Raw genomic sequence first — 20,105 nt, 5'->3', positions numbered from 1 at the left:
CCACTCCTGTGCAAACAGACACAGCAATAATACCTCGCAGACCAGCCACATTTCACATTTTGAAATAAAACCCTGAGCAAGTTATGCCTCGGATTGGTTTTAACGTATTTTAGCCTCATGGAGACGGAACATTCCACACTATCTAATTCGCTGGCCTGTGTTACGCAGGAGATCAGAGTGCATGATCTGATGGTCCTTCCAACCTTAAAAATCGATGCATCTATGAACTGTCAAGTTTCACCAGCTGCTTCTATTTTCCACTGCCTGGCCAGGCTCCCTGCATGCCTCACCAGCTGTGCTCCTCCCAGGGCTGCTCTAACTCCTGTCAGCAGGAACAGTTCTCTAGGGATCCCAGCCATGCCCGCTCCCATCCCCACCCACCTTGGAATGCCATCTAGGAGGTGATGTGGATTTCTGCCAACTTTACATCACTGGGAGATTCCCTGCTGCATGTCCCCAGCTGCTGTTTGCACAGGAGACCCCAGCTGTGCCATTAGGGCAGCTTCATCTCCCTTTTTCACTGCTGGGGCAAAGCAACAAGGACTTAGCCTGGCCCAAGACGATGGTTTTGATCCCAATGGCTTGAATGTAACCACACCTTAGTTATTTTTTCAGGCCTGCACTGGAAATCTTTTCCCTGCTGCCCTTCCCACCGCCGACCCGCACAGAACGGAAACAATACCTGTTCTAGGTCTTCTGCTGTTCTTTTGTTTTCTCCCGTGGCCCCGTGATATGGTAAAATGAAGAGCTCAGCGGATGTGGGCAAACCAGACAGGACTGCGACCAGGATATGTTTGCTTGAAATACTTGTTGCCTGGTTATGTAGACAAACAGCAACAGGTGAATTGTAGTGATAGTCCGGAATGCCGAAGATTGATGCGTTAAAGCACCACTGTACATACAAGTAGGTATCTGCCGGTGATGGTGAAAGTTGGGGGGGGCCGCATTCTATTGTACTCTTGTTCTGTCTGAGCTTTCATACCATGCTCTTCAATATGGTACGTGAGCCCCCAGCGGCACTGATTATAACCAGACCTACTAAAGGCAGGTGCTGAGTAACTCTGCAGTGCTGACCCAGAGCACCTCCCACTGTGCCTGTCCAGTGCAGCATGTTCTAGAGATGCTGAAATAATTAGAGCTTTGGTAATGAGGCAGAGTGCAAACAAACTCATTTCCCCTCATTGTTCCCTCCGGCAGGGTTGACTGTCTCGGTCTCCTGACGTGGGCAGGTGAGAAACGTAATTGTGCATTTATTATTGCAATCCCATTGAACACCATTGTTCTCTCTCTCAACAACCAGTAAAAGGTGTCAGGAAAAGATGTAGGGCCTCATTTGGATCTCACACTGGTGTGAATCAGCCGCAACTCCACTGTCAGTGGATCAAAACCAGGCCCTTTAACTTGAGTCAGCAAATTGAATTACCTGCCCAGAGTAATTCGTTATCCTCTGGGTTTGGGGATTTACCTTGCAAAACAAGATCAACCAAACTGCAATGAAACAGCAGGGATCCATGTACAGTGACAGTCTCTATATTTAATCAATATTGCCAATTTGATAAGCGCAGGTTGCTTTGGGAAGTAGACCAGAGACCTTGCTTTGACATTGTGGGGTACATTTTCAAACGGGTGACCTCCCTTCCTCCTAGGCATGCTATGCCCAAAAATTAGTGCCTGCACTTTGTTGCATGCAGTTGTCAGGGTAAACCTGAGCACTTGCACCCCTACCTAGCTGATTGCGGTGGGTGTGCATCAGGCAGTCACAGACACAAATGCCCAGTTTGGTGGTCTCTGTTCATGATACGGGTATGATTTATGCAGACAAAAAGGGGAGGGACATAGGGTTTGCCATGCCAGATCAGACAATAGGGCTATGAAGTCTGGTTTCCTGCTTCTGGCAGTATCAGCAAGTGATGCTTGAGATGAAGATGAAAATAACCTAAAGGGTACCTCTTTAGTTGCTCAGTAAATGCACAGTGGGGGAGCATCAAGGGGATGGAGGGATGAAGGGAATTCTCTCCCAGCACTCAGAGGTGATATGTGCACATCCTGAAATATGGGACATGGGACTACCCTTCCTCTGAGCACGACAATTACCTTCAAAGATAGCCCTTACCTTTATTGTTTAGCTCCTGTAAAATACAGCTGTGTGTTTGCTCTGAATGATGCACCAGCTTGAGCTCCACTGGTGCTGGCACAACCAAACCACCCACAGAACCATGACCGAGCACAGAGCTGGCCTCTGGGGTCAGAGTCTTGTAGCATAGAGCTGTCCCACCGGGGAGGTCGGCCTGTTCTGTCCTGATGGAATGTAGTGTTGGCTTGTCGGGGGGACTAGGGTACCTTGTGGGGGCATAACCTTGGAAAGTGGAGCTGACTCAGGAGTGGGAGGGGTCTTTGAGCTGTCCCATGCCAGCCCATGGAAGGTCGGGCCTTCTCCCTAGAACATGGAGCCAGCCAGTGTGTGTGTGTGTGGGGGGGGGGGGGAATGCAGATTGGTTAGTCCCATCTCACTGGAGCGCAGAGCCAGCCTGCAGGGGGATCAGGCTGTCTCGTCCAGCTGATGTGCGGAGCCAGCCTTCAAGGCACTTATGAACATGTGGAAATTTCATAAAGTTCAGCTTCTGGGCCAGATTCATGAACGGATGGAGCCTATTTTCTCCTTTGGATGCTTCCGAAGTCTTATCTGGTGAGATTTTTGCCATGTTGGGTTAAAATCTTGTGAGACACCACCTGTTTTAGCCTTGAGCCCACCCAGCGCCAGGGATGGACACTTTTGTGTTGGGCCCTTCTCAGTTATTATTTCACACTAAGGTTCAATGACTGTTACCGATGCACTAACAAAACCCTTGATGGTGTCACTGTTCAGAGAATGGGCTGACAACCCGGGGCCAGTCTGAATTTCAGGCAGCTGTGGAACAAGAAGAGACTTTAACTTTCCAGATATAGACTGGAGGACCAGTGCTAGTAATAATAATAGGGCTCAGATTTTCCTAGATGCAATAGCTGATGGATTCCTTCATCAAGTAGTTGCTGAACCGACTAGAGGGGATGCCATTTTAGATTTAATTTTGGTGAGTAGCGAGGACCTCATAGAAGAAATGGTTGTAGGGGATAATCTTGGCTCAAGTGATCATGAGCTAATTCAGTTCAAACTAAATGGAAGGATTAACAAAAATAAATCTGCAACTAGAGTTTTTGATTTCAAAAGGGCTGACTTTCAAAAATTAAGGAAATTAGTTAGGGAAGTGGATTGGACTGAAGAACTTATGGATCTAAAGGTAGAGGAGGCCTGGGATTTCTTTAAATCAAATCTGCAGAAGCTATCGGAAGCCTGTATCCCAAGAAAGGGGAAAAAAATCATAGGAAGGAGTTGTAGATCAAGCTGGATGAGCAAGCATCTTAGAGAGGTGATTAAGAAGAAGCAGAAAGCATACAGGGACTGGAAGATGGGAGGGATCAGCAAGGAAAGCTACCTAATTGAGGTCAGAACATGTAGGGATAAAGTGAGACAGGCTAAAAGTCGAGTAGAGTTGGACCTTGTTTTACATTTTTATACCAACCTAGAAATGTCAATAGATGATTATATCCTTACTATAGAGTTCCATATGCTAATGTAAAAAGAAAATGAGTACTTGTGGCACTTTAGAGACTAACATATTTATAACAAATAATTAAAACCAATAGTAAAAGGTTCTATAGCCATATAAATAAGAAGAAAACTAAGAAAGAAGAAGGGCCGCTAAACACTGAGGATGGAGTGGAGGTTAAGGATAATCTAGGCATGGCCCAATATCTAAACAAATACTTTGCCTCAGTCTTTAATAAGGCTAAAGAGGATCTTAGGGATAATAGTAGCATGACAAATGGGAATGAGGATATGGAGGTAGATATTACCATATCTGAGGTAGAAGCAAAACTCAAACAGCTTAATGGGACTAAATCGGGGGGCCCAGATAATCTTCATCCAAGAATATTAAAGGAATTGGCACCTGAAATTGCAAGCCCATTAGCAAGAATTTTTAATGAATCTGTAAACTCAGGAGTAGTACCGAATGATTGGAGAATTGCTAATATAGTTCCTATTTTTAAGAAAGGAAAAAAGAGTGATCCGGGTAACTACAGGCCACTTAGTTTGACATCTGTAGTATGCAAGGTCCTGGAAAAAAATTTGAAGGAGAAATTAGTTAAGGACATTGAAGTCAATGGTAAGTAAATGGGACAAAATACAACATGGTTTTACAAAAGGTAGATCGTGCCAAACCAACCTAATCTCCTTTTTTGAAAAAGTAACAGATTTTTTAGATAAAGGAAATGCAGTGGATCTAATTTACCTAGATTTCAGTAAGGCATCTGATACCGTGCCACATGGGGGATTATTAGTTAAATTGGAGAAGTTGGGGATCAATATGAACATCAAAAGGTGGATAAGGAATTGGTTAAAGGGGAGACTGCAACGGGTCCTACTGAAAAGCGAACTGTCAGGTTGGAGGGAGGATACCAGTGGAGTTCCTCAGGGATCAGTTTTGGGACCAATCTCATTTAATCTTTTTATTACTGACCTTGGCACAAAAAGTGGGAGTATGCTAATAAAGTTTGCAGATGATACAAAGCTGGGAGGTATTGCCAATTCAGAGAAAGATCAGGATATTATACTGGAGGATCTGGATGACTTTGTAAACTGGAGTAATAGTAATAGGATGAAATTTAATAGTGAGAAGTGTAAGGTTATGCATTTAGGGATTAATAACATGAATTTTAGTTATAAGTTGGGGACGCATCAATTCGAAGTAACGGAAGAGGAGAAGGACCTTGGAGTATTGGTTGATCATAGGATGACTATGAGCTGCCAATGTGATATGGCTGTGAAAAAAGCTAATGCGGTTTTGGGATGCATCAGGAGAAGCATTTCCAGTAGGGATAAGGAGGTTTTAATACCATTATACAAGGCACTGGTGAGACCTCACCTAGAATACTGTGTGCAGTTCTGGTCTCCCATGTTTTAAAAGGATGAATTCAAACTGGAGCAGGTACAGAGAAGGGCTACTAGGATGATCCGAGGAACGGAAAACTTGTCTTATGAAAAGAGACTTAAGGAGCTTGGCTTGTTTAGCCTAACTAAAAGAAGGTTGAGGGGAGATATGATTGCCCTCTATAAATATATCAGAGGGATAAATACAGGAGAGGGATAGGAATTATTTCAGCTCAGCACCAATGTGGACACAAGAACAAATGGGTATAAACTGGCCACCAGGAAGTTTAGACTTGAAATTAGACGAAGGTTTCTAACCATCAGAGGAGTGAAGTTTTGGAATAGCCTTCCAAGGGAAGCAGTGGGGGCAAAAGATCTATCTGGTTTTAAGATTCTACTCGATAAGTTTATGGAGGAGATGGTATGATGGGATAATGGGATTTTGGTAAGTAATTGATCTTTAAATATTCAGGGTAAATAGGACTAATCCCCTGAGATGGGATATTAAATGGATGGGATCTGAGTTACCCAGGAAAGAATTTTCTGTAGTATCTGGCTGGTGAATCTTGCCCATATGCTCAGGGTTTAGCTGATTGCCATATTTGGGGTCGGGAAGGAATTTTCCTCCAGGGCAGATTGGAGAGGCCCTGGAGGTTTTTCGCCTTCCTCTGTAGCATGGGGCATGGATGACTTGAGGGAGGCTTCTCTGCTCCTTGAAGTCTTTAAACCACGATTTAAGGACTTCAATAGCTCAGACATAGGTGAGATTTTTTGTAGGAGTGGGTGGGTGAGATTCTGTGGCCTGCGCTGTGCAGGAGGTCGGACTAGATGATCAGAATGGTCCCTTCTGACCTTAGTATCTATGAATCTATGAATCTAAGAAAAGGGCAGCTGCAGATTGCTGAATTGTTTCCCCTACCTCCTGCTTATGGGGAATTAACCAATGCACACATTTTAATTCTAAGTCAGTGGTCTGAATGAGCTCTCTCTTCCAAAAGACCTCAGGAGTAGACTGCATTTGCATAGACATGCCTACTTTATCTAGGTGATGACTACATACACCTTTTTTGCCAAAGTGATCCATTTTGGCTGGTTTTGATTAAAATTTACTTAAGTATTGTATGCAGGGCTAATGAAATTTTGTTATCTTTATTGAATAACTAAAGGAGAGCAGAACTGTGCAATATATGGCCTGATTGAAGGGGTCACCCTAATTTTAACTTTGCTCACTAAGCCTGGGGTAATAATGCCACATCCAATTGTGTTGAGGATGGGGGTTGCAGACTCTGTTTAAAACAGTATTTGGGTCTGTCTACACAGCAAAAAATATGGCAGCATGTTTCAGAGCCCAGGTCAACTAACTGATTGGTCATTCTGGTGACCTATAGATGTTCATGTTCAGGCTGGAGCCTGGGTTCTGAAATCCAGTGAGAAGGGGGGTTTCAGAGCCTGAGCTCCAACCCAAGTGGGAATGTCTACACTGCCATTTTTAATCCTGTAGCGTGAGCCTTCCAGCATTTTAAGACAGAGCTGAACAGACTCAACTGAGAGTCTGTGTTTCTTCTCAGTGAACTGAAATTGCCAATACATTGGTCAAGCGGGCTGAGTCTTAGACCTGGTGTGGGGACAGTGTTGCAGTGAAAGAACACAGAGATGGCGTGAGGTTCCGCACAACCCAGTGAAATCACCAAGAACTGGGCTAGGTGATAGAAACCTCAGAACACAGCATTGCAGCTAAAGGCATAGCAGCAGGAGTGGAAGCATTAACTGACTGCCACCCCCCGGCCCGCCATAGAATCCACCTGAACCTACAATTGGACTCTAAGGACTTTGCTGACCCCAACCAACAAACAGTAAGCGTGGTGCAGTGAAGGGAAAGGGGAGAATCATCCATTGGACTTTTACGCAAGGTAGAAAACAGGCAAAGGATTACTGCCCAACATACCATGGGGGTGAGGGTTTACTTACTGTTTGCATACTTTCAAGCCACCGATAAGGTGTTTCCCCAATTAATGCTGTTGTTTCTCCTCCCCTTAGATAAAAGTTTTCTTTTGTTACAAACGGATTCCGAACTTGCGAGTGGGAAAGTGTTGCCTCTTAGACTAGGTCTACACAGTGAGCTAGGGGTGTGATTCCTCTGCTTGTCTACACAGCTTGATTAGAACTAGCCCTACATATATATCTATATATAGAGAGAGCAGCATAGCAAGATGATGTGTACATGAGCAGGGGAAATCACACCGCTAGCTCACAGTGTAGATGTAGCCTTGCAGGGACCCAGGGTAGGGTTTAGTTAAGTGGTTCTCAACCAGGGGTACGCAGAAGTCTTCCAGGGGCTACATCAACTCATCTACATATTTGCCTAGTTTTACAACAAGCTGCATAAAAAGCACTAGCTAAGTCAGTATAAATTAAAATTTCATATGGACAATGACTTGTTTATATTGCTCTATATGCAATACATTGTAATGCAAATATAATATTTATATCCCAAGTGATTTATTCCATGATAAAAATGAGAACGTAAGCAAGTTTTCAGTAATAGTGTGCTGTGACACTTCTGTATTTTTAAGTCTGATTTTGTAAGCAACTAGTTTTTAAGTGAGGTGAAACTTGGGGTACGCCAGACAAATCAGACTCCTGAAAGGGGTACAGTAGTCTGGAAAGGTTGACAGCCACTGGTTTCGTTTTCCCAGACTTCTGGTTGGAAGCTCAAGATGGTTTTGTTTTGTAATTTTAAGAGCCTCCCCTCCAAGAAAATATTGAATCCAGCCTTGTTGCTGCCAACAGCACCTGACAGAGGATTTCATAATCTTAGGAGGTTTTTTTACATTTCCAGACACTGGATTTTGTAGGTCACATTTAAAATAATCAAAACACTGCAGCACAGCAGATATCAGCAGTGCACAGAGCTCCACCTGTAGTGAGGACACTGCACCCAAAAGACTGTAGCTCAAAATCCCCAAAACATTAATTTGCGCTAAGATTCCAGATTTTCTACCCACTCTCCATAGGGGCTATGGCTTGCAACACCTGCTTCCCGGCGGGAAAGACGAGGGGGAAGGGAGGGAACTGGAGTCCGAATGATTTTCTGTTGCTGAGCTAAGGTAACCTGTCTGATTAATGACCCACACTACCAGGCATCAGCCATAGGGCAGCCTGTAGTGACCCTGCCATCTTGCTACTGCTGGTATGTGTTTTCTTGCAGGTACTGTCACTTCTGGATAGAATGCTAGAGTGAAGCCACATAAATTGGGAAATATGTTGAGGAGGGGAAGGTGAAAATGTAGGACCCTCTCCCTGGCCAGGAAAACAATACGTTTGACAAGATTTACTTTTAATGCTGAAAAAGAGAATCTGGGCAGAGAAAAAAAAAAAGCAGAGAGGGTCCCACAGTTAGTTTCATACATTGTAGAACTCCTATGAAGACAGGCCTTGTATCTAGAGCATCCGCTGATGTGTGCATAATCACCTAAGAGGCTTAGACAAGGACTATCAGTGCTCATGCTCCAGGGTATTAAGAGATCACCTGCAGTGAACAGGAAGGAATTTTCCCCATGTAATGTTTCAGATAATTAGCTAAATGCATTTTCACCTTCCTCTGCAGCATCAAGTACTAGACATTGCTGGAAGGGATGGGACTAACGGTCGAGGGACCAATGGTGTGAATTATCATGATAAATAAAGTTATATTGGGATAATCCCAAATTAGGAACATCATAATCCAACATAGAGAAAAAGCCAGGAGTATTTAGTAGAGAATCATAACATTTCTACAGAATTTTTACACTAGCATATTGACAGGTTTCAGAGTAGCAGCCGTGTTAGTCTGTATTCGCAAAAAGAAAAGGAGTACTTGTGGCACCTTAGAGACTAACAAATTTATTTGTTATAAATATGTTAGTCTTTAAGGTGCCACAAGTACTCATTTTCTTTTTACATTAGCATATGGAACTCTATAGTAAGGATATAATCATCTATTGACATTTCTAGGTTGGTATAAAAATGTAAAACAAGGAGATCATTTTCTATTGAATTAGTTTGTTTTTTAGAGTAATTGTGCAGAACCCTCTTAATTTCTATGGCCCTCTCTTGATTTTTAGCCCTAAATTCTATAGGACTTTTCCATAAAGGTTTTTTTAAGTGTGTCATACAGCCATGTGATCAGCTGTCAAACGGTCCTTCTTTTCAAGTCAACACTGATAAAAACCCTAGCGGTATTCTGTTTGTATCACTCTGGTTGTGATAAGTAGCCTTGAGATCCCAGGTTTATAATCTATTTTTAGTGGATTGATTTTGTTTTATTGCATTGTTGATGTTGTGAAAACCAATTTAGAAGCTGAATGGACCATCAGATACTTGATATAGACACACAAAGGTCTAAAGGTTACAAATCAAAGCCCATAGGAAGATTATTTCTTCTTCCTCCTCCTCCTCCATGTTTTGATGAAGTTAGAAGAAGAAATTGCATTACGTGTTGTTCATTGAAAAAATCTTTAAAGATAAAAAGGAGATAGGGACAGATTTTTAGAAATACAGCCCCCAGAATGGACTCACACAGTTGGTGCGTGCCTTCAGCAAGACAGTCTGATCATTTGTGGCACCAGCTGTGCAAATGGCTGGTGTGGCAGTCGGATATTTGTGCATGCAGTTACTGTAATCACACAGGAACACAATACCTGTGGGTACACATTCCATGCATGTGTTCTCTCTCTCTCTCTCTCTCTCACACACACACACTTCTACAAATCAGTTGCACAGACCCTTTTCCATTGCTTCAATTTGTATCACAGTGTAACACCGACACACCCCAGTCATCAGCGTGCAGGATCAAATCTAGGACCTCTGGAGTTTAGTGCATGAGCCTCTACTGCATTAGCTAAAAGCCATATGGCTGTTAGCTAAGGCTGTAGAGCAGACTCATTAATCTCTCTCTCTAAGTGGTCTCTGTGCCACTAGATGGGACAGAACACCACACCCAGGAGGTGTGTAGGTTACAACAGCAGCACTTGCGGTCTCCACTAACTGGTGTAACGTTTGTCAGCATTTTACGAACCCTAATCTCCAGCCCCAAATACTATTTCTTTAGGCCACAGCTCTTGATAGTTTCCAGTACATCAAGTATGTAGAGGAAAAATGCATCTCCAGCCTTGGCCCATGTCTCCAGAATGCTGTATGTGGAGTAAAATGCACTTCCATGGCAGGAGCATGTACCTAATGTTGTATGTTGGACACAAAGCACTTACAGTCCTGCCCTTTATATGTGAAAAAAACCACACCTTCACTGCTGCTGCATAAATCTGGAACATCCATTTTTGTGAGTTCACATGGGACAACTCTGCATTCTGCTGCTGTATACAGATAGCAGCAAAGGGAAATAATCATTTTTATGCAGTGTTAAAACTGCTCTCATTGTTATTACATAGGTGCAGCTTGGGTCTTATATACACTTTCCTCTGAAGTATTCTGCTTTGGCCCCAATAATAAAAAAAGTGATGCTTCCCAGAGGTGAGACCTATGTCCATCAAGCCTATCCACATTATGCTCAACCACACAAAAACAGGGGCTGTAGAGCATAGCATTTCAACAGACCTCCTCCTCATCATCATCATCTCTCTCTCTCTCTTTCCAAGATCTTGGCTCCTTTGGGCAGATCACTCTGCTCTTCAAATCAAGCCCAGGATAGACACAAGGATGATAGAGGAAATGTAGCAATAAGGAATAAAAAACGTATTCCAGTGCTTACCTCCACTAGAGCTCTCTTGATCACTCTGCTGACGTCCCGTCTCCATTCAGGGATATCTGGGTTGTACTCATCCAGGTTTGGAGAGAATGACAAGCGGAGAGATTGAAATCGCTCTGGGAATACACAAGGGAACACTTGCTGTGAATAAACTCATTGACAGACCGTGGAGTTTCAGTGTCGGGTTGTCAATCGAATACAATGTATTGCAGTGGATTTTAGCCCATGTAATTGGATAACACAGTTATCCCAACTGAGTGAGAATCAAATGTGAGGACTAGAGCCTCAGCTGGTGTATACTGACATAGCTTCAGTGAAGCCAATGGAGCTATGCTGATTGATGTCAAATACACCTATAGTTGAGGGATCCACCCAAAGGCTATGAGAACGTGAGCACCACATAAAAACTGTACGAGGCAATAAAATGTCTTCGTCATCCTCTCCTCTTATCATTCTCTAGCCATACTCCAATATTTATTTGTTTACATTTGTACTGTTCTGCTGTAAAAGGGCACTCATCCAAAGGCTTGACCACTTTCCACAAAGATACTAATACAGAAACTGGCACGTCAATCACCCTCAAAAAAGGACCTCAGCAACTTCTTAGACACAACAAAATTTAACTAGCTCCCCTTGCCCACAGTTTCCCCATCAGGTACTACACACTCTGCTACCCATCTCCTTGCTCATGAGGGATAGATGGGCATTGTTATGGACCTGCAGATTAACAAATTTGGGCTGCTGTGGACCAAGGGAGGGGAAAGTGAGTTCCAAAACAATGTCTCAAACACTGCTCCAAAACATAACTTCTCAGGAACAGCAATAAGAACCTCTCCCACCGCAATGTTACTAGAGTACATCGTTCTAATGCACCACCAGTGCGGCTGGCTGTGATCCACCCCTGTTTAGCAAAGCACTTAAGCGTCCTCCTTCCAGATTTTTTACCTATTATGCTCAAGATCATTGACACTGAGTAGTGCCTTTCAACTTCAGAACTTTATAACCAGTCCTACATTTATAGACTGGGTACATGTGGCTCTAAAACTTTCAGGGTCAGATCCTTAGCTGCTGTACACTGAGGTAGCTCCATTGACGCCAAAGGATCTACATCGATTTACAAGGATCTGGTCCTTGTTTTATAGCATTTGTGTGTGTGAGAACTTTACATTGGAGAAAGAATCAGATCAAGTGGCCCAGAGATGGAAGTTCAAGGTTGATCTAAGAAGAGGCACAGCACAGGTGGTAGCAATGCAAGTGTCTTCACGTTGCCTTGCCGACAGACCCGAAGCCTGACTTGTCGTAACCATTTCCAGGGATGCTAGGGTAATTCAGACTGCCTATCCAGTCCTTAGAATTTCAGCTGAAATTTCCCAGAAGGATGTCAATAATGATGATTTTCTTTTTGCCATGTGGATACTTGTCCACTGGGATTTGGACTGAAACCTAAAAAGCAATTTAAATTCTGTGCTATTCACAGACTGACTATTGTATATGTCACTGGCCGCTTCCAATAATTTCAGCATGTCATTCCCACAAAGGCTAATGAATGATCAAAGGTTTATCAAAATGGAACAGTGCACGGAGCCGGGAAGACCCTCACATAGGCTGCTGTGCTGTTTTTTTTTCCTTTCCTTTCCAAAATGCAGGTGACTTATCTAGCCATTAGGGTGTTTACCTTATGAAAGGATGCAAATGAAACACTCATCAAAAGCATCACCTGAAAGAAGTGAGGCAGCCTCATAATTACTTTACCATATTGAGCAGCGGGGCGGGGGGAGAGGGGGCTGGAACAGGGAATGTAACTGAAATGTCACACTAAAACAGGACTCCTGAAATGTGGAAGAAAGCTGCTGCATGGAATTTGGATGGGATTTCAACAGATGCTCTGATAGAGAGACAGTGCACATTTATATTTGCTACTTAGAGAGAAGCTTTCACACTAAAACAACTTTGGGATAAGAAATAAAAAAGAGCTTGGATAGCTTCCACCCCCCCAGCCCAGCCTGTGGGTTTAGGTAGGTCACTTCATGAAAAGAGTCAATGCCAATATTTTAAAGAAGAGTTGCCCCAAATCATTTCCCCTTTAATCTGTGATGAATCCCGTTTCCCAGAGCTGGAGCGAAGGGTAGGGTAATCTCTCATGAGCAAGGTGGGAGGCAGTTAGCCAACCAACTGATAATATATGCACTTCATTGGACCCATACTTACCTTGCACTAGAAAACTACCCTGTGCCAGCATCTCAGCCATGATATAACCTCTTTAGCATGCTCCAGCAGCATGAAGGGGTTGTAACGCTGACTTTACTAGTTTCTTGGGTATTTCCACAGCATAGGGTTATTCTACCCACTCACCCAGCCACCCACTGGCTTCTTCCAATTCCCAGGGCAGGGAGTGTGTCAGAATTACCACCTGTTCCCAACCTCCAGCAGAGGCATGGTAGGGGGTTGATGTCACCCCACCACCTCACCTCGTGGCCCTCAGAAAAAAGTTGTGTGGAGGATGGGGCAGGGAAAGAGGGTGTGATCAGAACACTGACGTGGCTGCTGGAATGACCCCTGGATGGGGAGGGAGGGGGCTGCTGCCATCAGGTGCAACTGAAAGCAGCTCTAAGGCTGTCCTAAGTTTGCACAAGGGCCCAAATGACCTGGAGAGCGCTCCAGCCTAGCTGAGGATCCAGCCCATGCAGGGTGTTGGTAACACAGCACGGTTCTTAACAGACGTAATCATCTGAATGGAGAGTGAGGTGTGGAAATGTCTGTGAAAATACCGGACACAAGGCCTAATCTGCTCTACTCCACAGGGGAAACAAAACATTGCTCGTCAGGAGTATTTTTGTGAGGTCCAGGGATAAAAGCCTGATTGAATGGTATCTAGAGAGGAGGTAATTCCATTGGAGGCATGAAATAGCCCAAACCTGGGAGACCATCCAGCATATCACTGTGATCTGTGCTTGCAATACAGGGGAAAAGACAATAGTCAATTGTGCACCACTAAGATGTATGTTCTAATGGACACAGATCCATGCAGCTTTTGCACATACCGGGACAAATCATCTGCTCATCAGTGGAGTTCAGCCAGTCAGTAACATAATCCACTTTTCCAATGGCCACATTTGAAAATATTATAGTAGAACTTCAGAATTCCAAGCAGCTCTGGAACAGAGGTGGTTTGTATCTCTGAAATGTTCGTATCTCTGAACCAAACTTTATGGTTGTTCTTGCAAAAGTTTACAACTGAACATTGACTTAATACAGCTTTGAAACTTCAGTATGCAGAAGGAAAATGCTGTGTTCCCTTTATTTTTTTAGTAGTTTATGTTTAACAAAGTACTGTATTGTATGTGCTTTTTATATTTTTGGTCTCTGCTGCTGCCTGATTGCAAACTTCTGTTCCAAATGAGGTGTGTGGTTGACTGGTCAGTTCATAACTCTGATGTTCATTAATCTGAGGTTCTACTGTGCAATAATCATCTAGAAGTGGCTCTACAGTAAAATGCTGAGCAAGTACTAATCCTCTTGAGACCGGTGTAAATCTGGATTAACTCCAATTGCCTTCAGAGAAATTACTCCGGATTTACATCAGTGTAATTGAGAGCAGAATCTGCCCTAAAGCATTTTTGGAGCAATACTGCAAGGCTTCTCTTTTTAATAAGAGTTGGGTCCAGTACGTTGCTGTAGGGACTACTGATGTGTCACAAACGCAGCACACCGTTGTTCTGGGTACATCTATGCAGCTATAGTCTCATCCCATGCTGAGCAATGCCACCACTGCTTTGCTGGGGGGGAAGCAACAGAAAAATAAAGGGGTAAGGACTCACCATATACTGCAATGGTCTTTGTGTCCTGCAGAATAGTGTTCCCTGCCGAGACCTGTACCGTGATCGTGTTCATCCCTTCCACAGAGAACGTGAATGTGATGCTCCCCTCCAGGGTGACCAGTGGCTGCAAACACATGAGAAAAGGGGCAATTAGGCCGCCATCTGATCTTCCTGATTCCAGAAGTCCTAGCTCTGGCTACTCCAAACAGGAGGGAGGTTAGGCATATGGTGTGTTGGATAGATTGGGGAGGATGACTGAGAGACTCTTTACTCCTTGACTGGTTTCTCCATCCTAGGTTTATAACCAGAGAACTTGAAAGGTTTTTTTCCGATGGAAAAAAAAAATCTGTCATTTAGAACTCTCTTCTATCAGTTGTATTACGGTGGCACCAAGGGGTCACAAACAAGACCAGGGCCCAATTGCGTTAGGTGCTGTGTACAAGTAAGGTGCCATCAAAAGGCTTACAGTCTAAACAAGCAAATGGGAAGGAAAGATCATTATCCCCATTGTACAGCTGGGGAGCCGACAGAGAGAGGAACAAAGTGGCCTGCCCCAGGCCACACATAGTCAGTAACAGAGCTGGGAACTGACCCAGATTTCTCCCTCAATAGCCTAAGGTATTCTTCAGGACACCACTGTTACTAGAATGAAGGGTTTAGGGCAGATATGGGCCTCCTATACTTGTCTCCTTGTGAGCAATGGAGTGTCACCATTTATCTGAAGGAGTTGCTCATGGTTACACAATGTCTCCACTCCAGGAACTCTAGGCTACCATTTACGTTTGTTAAGACACTGTACTCGTGATTGCCATACTGGCCTTTCTGACCACACCCAGCAGCTGCTGCCATAACCTCCTGTATTCCTTTATTAGTTTGGAGTTTCAAAAGCACCCAGAGTTAGTCAAACTCTGGTCCCATTGCGGTCAATGGTAAAACTCCCCTTGACTTCAATGGGAGCTATTCGGCCAGCACTAGTCACTAATGAGCTTGATTTCTCAGACAGGAGGGTAAGAGGTGACAATCACAGTCTGTAAGTACCTCCATGGGGAGAAGATATCTGACACTACAGGGTTCTTCAATCTAGCAGATAAAGGCATGACAAGATCCAGTGACTAGAAGCTGAAGCTAGATAAATCCAAGTTAGAAAGAAGATGCAATTTTTAAACAGGGTAATTAACCGTTGGAACAACTTGCCAAAGGATGTGGTAGATTCTCCATTACTTGATGTTTTTAAATCCAGATCAGATGGCTATCTAAAACTATGCTCTAGCTCAGTCACAAGACACAGGCTAATGTAGAGATTACAGAGTAAAATTATATGGCCTTGCTATGCAGGAGGTCACACAAGATGATCTAATGGTCTCTTCTGGCCTGACCATCTATGAATTTATGAAAATCTCATCCTCAGAATCTAATCGGGGCCTTTGGGTATTTCTGCAATACAGATAAATAACAATTACAAAGAACCTGGTAAGATTTGCAAACATCCTAACTAAAGAGACAGCAGAAAGTTGTATGTGCTCTATTTATGGTAAGTAGCGTCCGTAGCCAGACAGATGCACTGCGTATCATTTTGCATCCCCCAGAGTGTGGTAATGAATAATTCTTGCATACATAGTTTAACAGACAAAATGAGAACTTTGCATTGGTTTAGAGCAGGGGTCCCCAACCTGGTGCCCGTGGGTGCCATGGCGCCCGCCAGGGCATTTTTGTGTGCCTGCAGGACACCCCAACGCCGAAATGCCACCAAGAAACGTTGTTAATAACAATATGCTATTCCCACAAGAAAGGTTGGGGACCACTAATTTAGAGGGTAGGTGTTGAAGTTATTGATAAAAAGTTTTCCTTCTTGTTAGTCACACGCTACACATAGACTAGGGAACAGGGTTTAAGTCCTGGGGCTATGCAGAGGCAGCTCCAGATGAACAGAAAACTTCAGCATAGATAGTTTTGTAAAAATTGTCAAATTTGTATTTTAGTTCAAGGTAGAAAAAAAACTTTTTAGACTACTTTGCAATAAGATCCTCATAGCATTATTCAATGGGTGGTTAGGAATTTGCATACAATTCAAATGATCCTTACACAGAGATAGCTAAGTAGTTTAAAAAAATGCTGATTTGCATAGATAAGGGAGGGGAGTTTATCCCACATCTGCCTGCTGTGGGGTACTTTACATCTTTCTCTGAAGCACCTGGTGCTGGCCACTGTCAGAGACAAGGCACTGGACTAGACGGACCATGGAACTGATCCAGATTGGCAATGCCTATGTTCCTATTTTTGTAGAGCAAAGTGCCAGACCCTGACTGCTCTGACCTGTAATGGGTTTATTCACTATTCAAGAGTATTCACAGACCCCGCCCACTCCCGGACACATATTCCTCCTGGGATGGTTTGCTACAGTTCTGTAGGGGCATACAAACCTCGGTGTTGTTCCCGAACCACCAAATGTAAGTCAGCGTGCCCACCTGGCTGGGCCACAATACCACCGTAGCATTGACCTCTTTGTTCTTCGTAGTAACAAACGGGAGAGACAAATGAACATGTTCCAGGGGGCCTGCGGAGACAGAAGCAGTGGTAAATGGGGTGAATGCCCTCTCTTAGGCATCAAAATGTGGGTCTGACACTGGATCCTCCAGCTTTTTGGATGAGACAATAAAGAGGAAAGTCACATGGGGCACCATATGCAAAGCATTCTGGCTTCGTACTGTTGCTGGGGAAATCATTTGGGACCCATGCATCTAAAAATAGGAATTGCTACTACCTGAACTAAAGAACCCCACCTCTACAGCTCAAAGACTGCATCAAACTCATAAATCTATACACATGGACTACCCACTAGAGGGAGACAGAGTCACACTATGTGGGCTACCTGGGAAGACCTATAATTTGCATGAATAAGCACTAATAGAAGTATAATAATATTACAAATACTTAGATCCATTCCTAAAGAGCCAGATATCAGATGCTGCAAATTGGTATCGCTTTGTGAACTTCAATGGAGCTACATGGATTTATATCAGTTTAGGGCCTCCACCAAAGCATCTATCCCACTTATCCCTTCTTTTTAACTCTCACTTTTCCTCTCCCCATGGTCCTTTTCTGTCATCTACACTGTGCCTTTTATTTCCTTAGCGTAGCCAAGTGTTGTAGTTTAATGGACAAATAACATTTACTTTGAAACATGCCCTGGCTAGGGTGACCAGACAGCAAGTATGAAAAATTGGGACAGTGAGTGGGGGATAATGGGTGCCTATAACACAAAGCCCCAAATATCGGGACTGTTCCAAAAAAATTGGGACATCTGGTCACCCTAGTTGGCTGTTCCTTTCTTCCATTTGTGATGGGAAAATGGGTCTGTAATCACAACTTGTTTTATAGATTGTTTTCTATGTCTGTCACTGTTGTTCTTCTGGAGAACAGAAGTGTGGTCCTTAAAGAAAGAGAGAGAAATCCAGAACCACAAGGTAATTTGGGGGCACGGTTCTCCAATACAGGCTCAGTTCAAATTCTTTACTCAGAGGCTCCAAACACTGAAATGGGCACTTGTGTACTGATTTCAGTATCCACGTGTGATCTGGCTGCTCTATTAAAAGGAATCAATATTTGACAACAAGACTTCCCAAATGATTTCACACATATATATATAGCATCATTTATAGAGCGTTATTCACCCTCAAGGATCACCAGAGGATTCCCCACTTTTTACACCTATGCAGAGTGGGTGCAAAATGATACCAGTTCAGGTGTACATTACTGTTCAGAAGGTGTGGAATGCGGCTGCGTGACACACCAGTAAAATGCAGCCCTCTCTGGGGTATAAACACGGCAACTGTTTTAACACCACACAGCACCACCCTATGGCCTAGGGGCATTCAGGATCAGACTACCACGGGGTTGTTGCAGGCCAGGATTATGGGTAATCTTTATTCTGATGGCTGCTGATGAACCCCCTGCCAAACCTCCAGGAGTGGCTGAATGCTCCTGTTTTTCTCACGCTTCGGAAGCACTGCAAGATTTTGTCCTACACCTCTGTATATTGTCAAAAGTATTCCCCTACCAGAATCCACAGCCACAGGGGAAATCACTAGTCTAGTCTAGTCTCAGGTAGGAGGTGAGAACTGAAATTAATCATTATCCAGCTCTTTGTGTATTTCAAATGAGGTGTCCTTGTTTCATATTCACTAAGTGCCCAGGGGCAGCAGAAACTGCAAAGGAGGGAGAATGTCAAGCATCCAAAGTGGCAGTGGAAGAGCTATCAGCAGGACCATGCACTTGGTCAGCTCCAACACCTAGTTCTCACTGATGCTAGCTTATCTCCCGCACTGTTGGATGGAATAGTGCTAAGGAGGCCACTCAAAGGGCCTGGCTCTGCATCGCGTCTTTAAGGCCCTTTCAGGGCTTCACTGCTTCCTTGTTATGACAGAAAAAGAAAGGCTCATCCACAAAGGTCCATATTATTTTAACATCTGCATTCCTATATACAACTGGAGAAAATGGACATGCTGTTTGGAGTGCATTGGTTGAACAGCAGGTGGTGCTGTATCACTCCATATAGGTCTATGTGATAGGAAGAGAACTCTTGTCCAATTACAATGGAATTGCACTTCCAAGTTTTACATGCAGTTTATGAGCCATTGCATTACTACCACTCTGCATCTTGCCCCAAAACACCATTCGTGCACTTAGAAGACTCTTTGGGTGCACACAATTGGTACTGAGAACATAACCTGTGTAGGGTTGGCCTGTATCTAGAGTCTCTTTAACAGGTGTAAGCAGGGGAATAGTCCTGCTATTGTGAGGAACTTTCCTGGCTTCTGCACTACCCCGGTGAAGTGGGCTAACGAAAGGATCTGAGTCTTCGCTCCCACTTCCTTTACCCAGAGGCCTCTCTGCCCTTGAGGGCTCCCCTTCCACTCTCCTGTCTGGCAGAGTCCTCGTAACCCCAGCAAGGCTGGGCCCAGGATTCCTGGGGGGCTCAACCCACCAACCCTCCTGTGGTCACCTAGGACAGGGGCTGGGTGTCCCCACTCCAGGGTACTCTCTCTGCACTAGGCACTTCTCTGACTCACTGACCATTACATACAAGTTAAAGGAAATGCAAGTTATTTAATCAACAATTAATTTTAAAAAGATAAGGGAAAATGGGAAAGGCTAAAGGAAACACATCACCCCGCTCTGTGGCAGGGAACATCACAAACAGTGTCTCTGGAACATCAGGGCAGTTCACAGTCTGTTCCTTGCAAGTCCCAGGCCTTCCCAGGCCTTCTTCTCAGGCCCTGGCTGTGCTGCAGGGATGCTGTGGGTTGGACACTTGCTCTGGTGGTGGCCACACGCTCTCAGGCTCTAGGTAGCAGGGCCTTCTTCCCAGTGTTGCCCCTGCCCTGTCGGGGTTACCAATCCCCCTTCGAGTCTGGCCTGCAGAGCCGCCTGGCTGCAGCGTCTCCCTGTGCTGGGCCCACTGCCCAGGGTCCCCCTCACTCTCCCCAGCTGCTCATGACACCCGGCTCTGGACTGCTCCAGCTCCAGCTCCAGCTCCACTCTGCCTCAGCACGGCTGCTGCTCTGCCTCCAGCTCC

At 44.2% G+C, this 20,105-nt stretch overlaps 1 protein-coding gene across 2 annotated transcripts in view; it reads right to left on the bottom strand.

The window, feature by feature from the left end:
- Positions 1-20,105, bottom strand: part of SORCS1 (sortilin related VPS10 domain containing receptor 1) — a 444,317-nt gene that overhangs the window by 24,018 nt on the left and 400,194 nt on the right. For both annotated transcript variants that reach the window (XM_043518946.1, XM_038411260.2), the window contains exons 20-23: positions 16,951-17,084; positions 14,531-14,654; positions 10,716-10,828; positions 683-814 (exon numbers count right to left, since the gene is read on the bottom strand). In XM_043518946.1, the coding sequence (XP_043374881.1) occupies positions 683-814; positions 10,716-10,828; positions 14,531-14,654; positions 16,951-17,084 (503 nt within the window). The remainder of the gene's footprint in view (positions 1-682; positions 815-10,715; positions 10,829-14,530; positions 14,655-16,950; positions 17,085-20,105) is intronic.

Source organism: Dermochelys coriacea, chromosome 7, assembly GCF_009764565.3.
Source record: "Dermochelys coriacea isolate rDerCor1 chromosome 7, rDerCor1.pri.v4, whole genome shotgun sequence".
In the NCBI taxonomy this organism is placed as follows: Eukaryota; Metazoa; Chordata; order Testudines; family Dermochelyidae; genus Dermochelys; species Dermochelys coriacea.
This window is presented reverse-complemented; position numbering and strand designations above follow the sequence as displayed.